Here is a 9,091-nt window from a genome sequence, read left to right on the forward strand (position 1 = left end):
ACGTTGCTTAGTGAGTATAAAGTCTGGCGAGAGCCTGGTGAGGCGGAAATACGGTTGATGACAGCGATCCTCCTTCCGTCTGCACGTGGAGAAAGCTGTCTGATCGCTGGGAGGGTGAGCTTTTTGTTAACTTTTTCCTACCTAGAATATGCGATTTATTTTTCTTCAACTATTCTTGGATAAGCGTATCAAGCTTCGGTTTTACAGATTGAGTGAATGGATCGATGCGGTTTGAGCCACTGATGTTGTTCGCTGCCTTGGTTTCTCTGGTCCTTTGTGTCAATCAGTACTACACTAGTTAGCTTTCAGCTGCTAGCCAGAAATGTCTAACGTTCGCGAGAAGCCCTACTTACTCATATCCAAACCATGACTGGTTATCTATTTTCCAATGTTGATGGTGACAAGAAAATGTAAAACAATCCAACCACTTAACGTTAATTTAGCTAGCTAGATTGCGATTTGTGTGACTTGCCTTCGATTTGACAGTCAAGCTAGCTAGCAAGTACAAATATGTCAATGTTCAAGTCAATTCAGTTTTCTTTATACGGTACTGTAGCTAGCTAACGTATTAGCTCTAGCTACAACCCTTGTTTCTTTCATGCCTCGTCCTGAATTAATCCAGACTTAAAGGGCTCTTAAATTAGATTTGACTGGTTTGCTCACATAGCCAGTCATTTAGCTAGCTAGTTACAAAGCTACCTAGCCAACTGTGTACCGTTCTATTTACAGATTAGTTCAAGCTTGCTATGTGGGCTATGCAGCTCATTGGAAAACGTAGCTTTGCTTTCAGTTTTGAGTACAAGCCTCTACTTGGTATTGCACAGAGGATGTCACCTCTTTGGGATTAGATTGAGGTTGTTTCCAATAGACCATGTAGGGTGGGTTGTGGAGAGAAGCCTGCTGTATAATGTATTACCTTTTAGGCATAACAATATGAATATTGAGAATGTTTCCTCTATAGTCTAGCCCCTGCAGTGTGGGCTGTGAGAAATTAACTGCATGTGATAATGTATTGATAGTGTTTCCTGTATTTATCATGTCGTGCTGCCTGTGGAAAAAAACTGTGTAGCAGAGGCCCTTTCTGATATATAGGCTATAGATGATGTATTAACTGTATGTCTTCCTGTAGACCATGTCATGCGGGCTGTGGAAAGAAACCCTGGCAATAGCAGAGGACTACCTGTCTGTCTGCAGTATTATCCCTGCCAGTGGGTCCCGGAAAGCCCCGCCTGGTCCTCCTCCCAGCGACTCGGCTGCAGCCATGCGGCGCCAGGCCCGTGACATGGAGGCCAAGCACCGGGCCCGCTTCCATGCCCTGGCACACAGCTTCCTGTGCCAATGCGGGCCGGACACCTGCGCCTGTCTGAGAAGGGTGATGGAGGAGCTGGTGGGAGATGGACAGATGAACTGGGGGAGGGTGGTCTCTCTGTTCACCTTCACTGGTGTGCTGGTCAGAGAACTACAGGGAGAGGACACAGACCAGGGGCTGGGTAATGGCATGGAGCTGGGGGGGAAGGAGAGCTGCAGGGCACTGGCGGAGACCATAGCAGACTACCTAGGAGAGGAGAAGAGTGACTGGATGCTGGAGAACAAAGGCTGGGTAGGTTTGAGCAGTAAGCATCACACACATGCGCTTATGGACACATATGCACGCACACACACAGGATCATTGATTAAGCTGGTGGGAATTAGAGATGGGAATCTGGGCTCATGTCAGCAGCACTAGTTCTCTGTCAAGCTAAGAGAAACAGTTGGACAATGACACCTTCTATTGTCAATAATGTCTGTTTCAGACACCTTGTGGCTTCTTGCTATGTGGCTGCTGTGTTTGTGCTACCAACACAATGTTCTGGTCTAATCCAGAAATGACTGCTTAAAACACAGGATTTTTGTGGTACAAGAAATATGACAATATTGGGGGACAGTTTCCCAGACAGATTAAGTCTAGGGGCGGAAGGTAGCCTAGTGACAACTAGGTGAAAAATCTGTCGATGTCCCCTCGAGCAAGGCACTTAACCTTAATTCCTCCTGTAAATCGCTCTGGATAAGAGCGTCTACTAAATTACTGTAAAAGTGTCAATGTAGTTCTGGATTGAACCTCAATGGAGAATTCCCATTTGAAAATTGTGTCTGGGGCCCTAAATTTGCCTTTAAAAAAATATATATATTTTTTTAAACCCTTTCTCCCCAATTTCATGGTATTGTTTAGTAGCTTGTTGTCTCATCGCTACAACTCCCGTACGGGCTCGGGAGAGACGAAGGTTGAAACACAACCCAACCAAGCTCGCATCCAACCCAGAAGCCAATGTGTTGGAGGAAACACCATGCAACCTTGGTTAGTGCGCACTGCGCCCGGCCCGCCACAGGAGTCGCTGGTGCGCGATGAGACAAGGATATCCCTACCGACCAAGCCCTCCCTAAACCGGACGACGCTAGGCCAATTGTGCGTCGCCCCATGGGCGCGAACCCAGAGTCTCTGGTGTGACAGCTGGCGCTGCTGTACAGCGCCCTTAACCACTGCGCCACCCGGGAGGCCACCAAATTTGCCTTTTTAAGCTGTTGTGTCACAGTATATTTATAAATGTATAACACTTCAGTCAATACAGAGTGATTTTACTGTGGTGTGGACTATAAACCCTGGTTGTCTGAGAGGTCAAAGTTCTACCTGTCACTTTAAAGAGGGTTTGTCCAAGGTCAACACAGCCAGTATAGTCATATAAAGTGGATCAGGGGTAGTGGGGTTACTGGGGTACTCCAAAACAACATAGGACTGTAGTGCTGGGGTAGCAACAACACAGCTGCAGCTCAATTTGTTGACTGCTTTTGTGAATTAACCCCCCCCCCCCCCCCTCCCCTAGCCAGCTGGTCCCAACAGCCGTGTGTACCGTCTCTAACGTAACAGTCTAGTGACCTCCAACCACACAACAATCGTTAATACTCAAAAACTAGTCTGGATCAGAACAACAAATAGACTGATGAACACAACCAGCTGGGTCTGGATCAGAACAACAAATAGACTGATGAACACAACCAGCTGGGTCTGGATCAGAACAACAAATAGACTGATGAACACAACCAGCTGGGTCTGGATCAGAACAACGAATAGACTGATGAACACAACCACATTTTGAGATTTGCCTTACTAATCACGACACAGGTCTGTTATAGCAGGGACTGTCCGCAGGCAGTTGTTTCTCGGTCTGAAAACACGAGAGGAAATGGGGCTTTTTAAGCAGTATTGAACTAAGTTTCTTGACTTCCTTATTTTGATCTCTAGCCTGGTCCTTTGATACACCATCGTGACCTGAATAAGTGTTCAATAAAATATATGGATCTAATCTTCTCTTCTAGGAGGGCTTCTGTAAGTTCTTCCACACAGCAAGAGAGGTGAACCAGGACTCGTCCATGAAGACTGCCCTGTTTGCTGCTGCTGGCGTGGGCATCGCAGGGTTAACCTTCCTCCTGGTCCGCTAACACACAGCACAAGCCCTGCTGCATCATCAGTCTCATTTCAAAGTGATGGCCGTGTGGTAGGTCTTCAATAGGTTAAATGGTGTCACAACAGGGGCAAAACACTGTCTTGAAAATGAGGGGTGGGGGGAGAGACTAACTTAGGGCCAAAATATCTTTTTTTGAATAGTGGATGGGACATGTCCCCCTTCACCCCCTGGTGAGTTACGCCCATGTGTCACACTGAAGCAGGATTCCATTACATGGTTTAGTTTCATTCATCAACTGAATGTTTCCACATCTTTCAGTCTGCAGTAATACCTTCAACTATTACCAACTCTATGATTCAGTCATACCTAGAGATTGTACCACAACAAACTAAAGGCCTTCTGAAATGATGGAATATGTGAATATTATTAGTTTACATATCTTTCCGCTGTTATGTTATTAAAATATAGTATTTTGTCAAAGCGAGCGCACAGGGACCACATGTTGTGTTGACCACAACTGGACTACTATGGTTGGTTGCATTCTGTTTGACCGTGCAGCTACAAAGATGACCATTTAGATGTGGATGGCTGCATTCTGTTTGACCGTGCAGCTACAAAGATGACCATTTAGATGTGGATGGCTGCTTCTCAAATGGGGACTTCATCCCTATCTCAGGGCTATTCAAATCCAAGCCTGACGTTCTGAAGTAGTCCTGCTTTTCTGTTCTACCTGATCATTAATGGCACCCAACTGGTGTCTCAGGTCTAAAGCCGTTCCTGGTAAGAGGGGAGGAATGAAAATCAACAGTGGAACTGGCTTGTTGGTCCAGATTTCAATATCCCTGACCTATATAGAAATGGGGTGGCATTTGGGGACAAACCCCATCATTTTGTCCACTGCTTAGTGTCCTGACTTGTTTTTATGAATGTCCCTCTTGCCTTTCTACTTCAAGTAATGTGTGTGTGTGTGTGGCAAGAATATTTTTTAGTGTAATAAACATACATTAATATATTTATATGAAATAAAAATGTTAAGTTGCCATCTTTGCATTGCCCCTTGGCAGATTTCATTGTTATTTTGTAGTTTTTTACCTTTTGTTAGACATCCATTTCTGGTTTATAAAAACAGGGTTCTTCTACTCTAGGCCCGGAGGTCCACATTACTGCCCGATTCTTTTCTACCTGCTAATTGATTGGCCGGCCAGAGTACATGTGTCCCGTCTCTGAGATGATGAAAACCAGAAGTGTTCAGGTCCTCCAGGCCTGTAGTTAAATATCCTTGGTCTGTCTGTGTAGGTTTCTATCTGTGTCTGAGATGGTATGTAATGTTTTTCAGGGCTTTACAGACAGTGGTGCTACAGTGTGAGATGATTGACTAGACATGGTCTGCATTGCAAATGCACCCTGTTCCCTATAGTGCGTGACTTATTTATGTCTTTTTCTAAATAAAAAGTTTCAGTCATGGAGTTACAGTACTGTCTTTTGTTAAAGGTGAGTGTGAGAGACTGCAGGATGGTAAAGACACTGATAGTCCAGGAGTCCTTTTGGTTTCACTTTGACTTCAGAACTCTTTCTGACTTCTTGTTACGGCCACTAAGTGTTTATCAGCCTACACACTACCCCTCATCTCCCCCATCATGGTCTTGCAGGCCTCCGGCTCCACATCTCGTCTCTCCGATACTCTTCTCAGAATAAAAGCGCTGACTTGTATCCTGTTACACAACTGCAGCTACTGCTATTTTAGATGCAACTAATGGTACTTTAGTCACCGTCACATACAAGGCTGTGGTTACTGCTATTTTAGATGCAACTAATGGTACTTTAGTCACCGTCACATACAAGGCTGTGGTTACTGCTGTTCTCTACACACCCACCACAAGCCTTCTAAGAAACACAGCCATTGCTGTGAGAAACACAACTTTGTCTTTCACGGAGTCACATTTGTCTCAATAGTTTTTGCTAAATGTATTTCTGGTGAATTGTAAATCCAGTGTTTTCTCCTAGCCAGAGAATTCAGTCCTACGCTCAGTGACGCTACAGCAATGAGACTTGTCTGTCAGTGAGGGGGCTGGATTAGACCAGGGCCGTAACCATTCGGTCTTATCCTTGTCTACCAGGATGAGATGTACGGACAGAGACTGAAACCTCTTAACTAATGGCACTTTAGTCACCATCACATACAAAGCTGTGGTTACTGCTGTTCTCTACACGTAGCCACAGCAAACCTTCTAGGACGCTGCAGTTGTATCTTGTTACACAAGTCAGCACTTTTTATTCCAATTCTGAGAAGTGTATCGGAGAGACGAGATGTGGAGCATGAGGCCTGCCCCATCAAGATGAGATCAGATAGTGACTGAGACTCTGTTATTCAAGAGTGTCACTATCTCATCTTGATCATCGTTACTAGTTTCCGTTATGCCGGCTTTTAACGGTTTTGGCTTTCCATCTGATATACACTTTTATCATGTTTATTCTCACACACACCCCTGAGCCATGGGAAGAGCAGTATTATCTGCTGCTTCTCCAATCTGTTTATACTATCAGCACTGTCTGCTGACCCACACTGTACACACAAGCCTTGCTCTCTGACTAGCTGGCACTCACCCCAAGCAAACCTTGCAAATGGGTTTGACCCCCTTTCCCTGCTTCCCATACAATGTCTCTCTGCCCAGAGTAGATTTCTGGCTAAGAGTGACTGTTTAATGTCACCAAAAGTCTCAGGGATGGAGGAGGGGATCCAGAGTGAGTGATGAAGGTAAGCGTGTATAGCATTGTATATCTGAACCATCAAAGGGTCTGTATAGCCCTCGGCCTCTCAGACCCTCAGAACATGCAACACTGAGACTGACCTGATTTCCTACCATAGAACACATACAACATACTGAGAGCTGAGCTGATGTTGTCAATGTGTGACTGTTATATCCTGTTGACATGTTTTCTCCCAGTAGACTAACAGCAGCCCGTCACTGCTGTGGTTCATCATGGGGAACTGGCTAACATATTAATACCCAGTTATTATCACTAGTTCTATTGACACTGGCTGTTTAGATGATGGATTATAGAGATTACTGATGAAGGGGGACATCCTTACTGGCTCCCAGATGGGGCTCTCGGGACTGAATCTCAAAAACAAGCAAAGGGGGAGGGGGAATTGGTGAGAGACCAGGATGGAGAGAGTGTGAGGAATGGAGAGGCAGCGAGTCAGACAGAAGTCTGGGGGTTTGAGAAACATGTTAAACTCTCTGACCTCAATGACCTTAAACACCCAGTAGAATGATCACTGACCTTAGACACCCAGCAGAATGATCACTGAACTTAGACACCCAGCAGAATGATCACTGACCTTAGACACCCAGCAGAATGATCAATGACCTTAAACACCCAGTAGAATGATCACTGACCTTAGACACCCAGCAGAAGGATCACTGACCTTAGACACCCAGTAGAATGATCACTGACCTTAGGCACCCAGTAGAATGATCACTGACCTTAGGCACCCAGTAGAATGATCACTGACCTTAGACACCCAGCAGAAGGATCACTGACAGACACCCAGCAGAATGATCACTGACCGGCTGATGTCTGGGCTGGGGACTGATGCTAGTCATGCTGTGTTGGTATCCCTAAACTGGACAGGTGACAGTGAATGATATCTATAGACTGGAGAGGGGACAGTGAATGATATATATAGACTGGAGGGGGGACAGTGAATGATATCTATAGACTGGAGAGGGGACAGTGAATGATATCTATAGACTGGAGCGGGGACAGTGAATAATATATATAGACTGGAGAGGGGACAGTGAATGATATCTATAGACTGGAGCAGGGACAGTGAATGATATCTATAGACTGGAGAGGGGACAGTGAATGATATATATAGACTGGAGCATGGACAGTGAATAATATATATAGACTGGAGAGGGGACAGTGAATGATATATATATATAGACTGGAGAGGGGACAGTGAATGATATCTATAGACTGGAGCAGGGACAGTGAATGATATATATATAGACTGGAGCAGGGACAGTGAATGATATTTATAGACTGGAGCGGAGACAGTGAATGATATATATTGACTGGAGAGGGGACAGTGAATGATATCTATAGAGTGGAGCAGGGACAGTGAAGGATATCTATAGACTGGAGAGGGGACAGTGAATGATATCTATAGACTGGAGCATGGACAATGAATGATATCTATAGAGTAGAGAGGGGACAGTGAATGATATCTATAGACTGGAGCATGGACAGTGAATGATATCTATAGACTGGATAGGGGACAGTGAATGATATCTATAGACTGGAGAGGGGACAGTGAATGATACCTATAGACTGGAGCATGGACGGTGAATGATATCTATAGACTGGAGCGGGGACAGTGAATGATATCTATAGAGTAGAGAGGGGACAGTGAATGATATCTATAGACTGGAGCATGGACAGTGAATGATATCTATAGACTGGAGAGGGGACAGTGAATGATATCTATAGACTGGAGAGGGGACAGTGAATGATACCTATAGACTGGAGCATGGACGGTGAATGATATCTATAGACTGGAGCGGGGACAGTGAATGATATCTATAGACTGGAGAGGGGACAGTGAATGATATCTATAGACTGGAGAGGGGACAGTGAATGATATCTATAGACTGGAGCAGGGACAGTGAATGATATCTATAGACTGGAGAGGTGACAGTGAATGATATAGACTGGAGAGGGGACAGTGAATGATATCTATAGAACGTGCGTTGAAGATGTCGTTCCCATAGCAACGATTAAAACATTCCCAAACCAGAAACCGTGGATTGATGGCAGTATTCGTGTGAAACTGAAAGCGCGAACCACTGCTTTTAATCAGGGCAAGGTGACCGGAAACATGACCGAATACAAACAGTGTAGCTATTCCCTCCGCAAGGCAATCAAACAAGCTAAGCGTCAGTATAGAGACAAAGTAGAATCTCAATTCAACGGCTCAGACACGAGGTATGTGGCAGGGTCTACAGTCAATCACGGACTACAAAAAGAAAACCGGCCCGGTCACGGACCAGGATGTTTTACTCCCAGGCAGACTAAATAACTTTTTTGCCCGCTTTGAGGACAATACAGTGCCACTGACACGGCCCGCAACCAAAACATGCAGACTCTCCTTCACTGCAGCCGAAGTGAGGAAAACATTTAAACGTGTCAACCCTCGCAAGGCTGCAGGCCCAGACGGCATCCCCAGCCGCGTCCTCAGAGCATGCACAGACCAGCTGGCTGGTGTATTTACGGACATATTCAATCAATCCCTATCCCAGTCTGTTGTTCCCACATGCTTCAAGATGGCCACCGTTGTTCCTGTTCCCAAGAAAGCTAAGGTAACTGAGCTAAACGACTACCGCCCCGTAGCACTCACTTCCGTCATCATGAAGTGCTTTGAGAGACTAGTCAAGGACCATATCACCTCCACCCTACCTGACACCCTAGACCCACTCCAATTTGCTTACCGCCCAAATAGGTCCACAGACGATGCAATCTCAACCACACTGCACACTGCCCTAACCCATCTGGACAAGAGGAATACCTATGTGAGAATGCTGTTCGTCGACTACAGCTCGGCATTTAACACCATAGTGCCCTCCAAGCTCGTCATCAAGCTCGAG

At 45.4% G+C, this 9,091-nt stretch overlaps 1 protein-coding gene across 2 annotated transcripts; it reads left to right on the forward strand.

The window, feature by feature from the left end:
* The first annotated feature begins 9 nt into the window (after window positions 1-9).
* On the forward strand, window positions 10-4,695 carry LOC139411639 (anti-apoptotic protein NR13-like). 2 transcript variants are annotated; one of them, XR_011634617.1, is made up of 4 exons: window positions 10-114; window positions 1,130-1,600; window positions 3,352-3,530; window positions 4,570-4,695. XR_011634617.1 is itself a non-coding variant. In XM_071158235.1 (3 exons), the coding sequence occupies exons 1-3, from the start codon at window positions 58-60 to the stop codon at window positions 3,472-3,474; spliced, it is 651 nt and encodes a 216-aa protein (XP_071014336.1). In that variant the 5' UTR covers window positions 10-57; the 3' UTR covers window positions 3,475-3,691. The 2 variants fall into 2 exon arrangements, 1 of the variants encoding a protein (XP_071014336.1); XM_071158235.1 differs by lacking the exon at window positions 4,570-4,695 and having other exon boundaries at window positions 3,352-3,691.
* Window positions 4,696-9,091: the final 4,396 nt, after the last annotated feature.

The sequence above is a fragment of the Oncorhynchus clarkii genome, chromosome 6, assembly GCF_045791955.1.
Source record: "Oncorhynchus clarkii lewisi isolate Uvic-CL-2024 chromosome 6, UVic_Ocla_1.0, whole genome shotgun sequence".
NCBI lineage: Eukaryota > Metazoa > Chordata > Actinopteri > Salmoniformes > Salmonidae > Oncorhynchus > Oncorhynchus clarkii.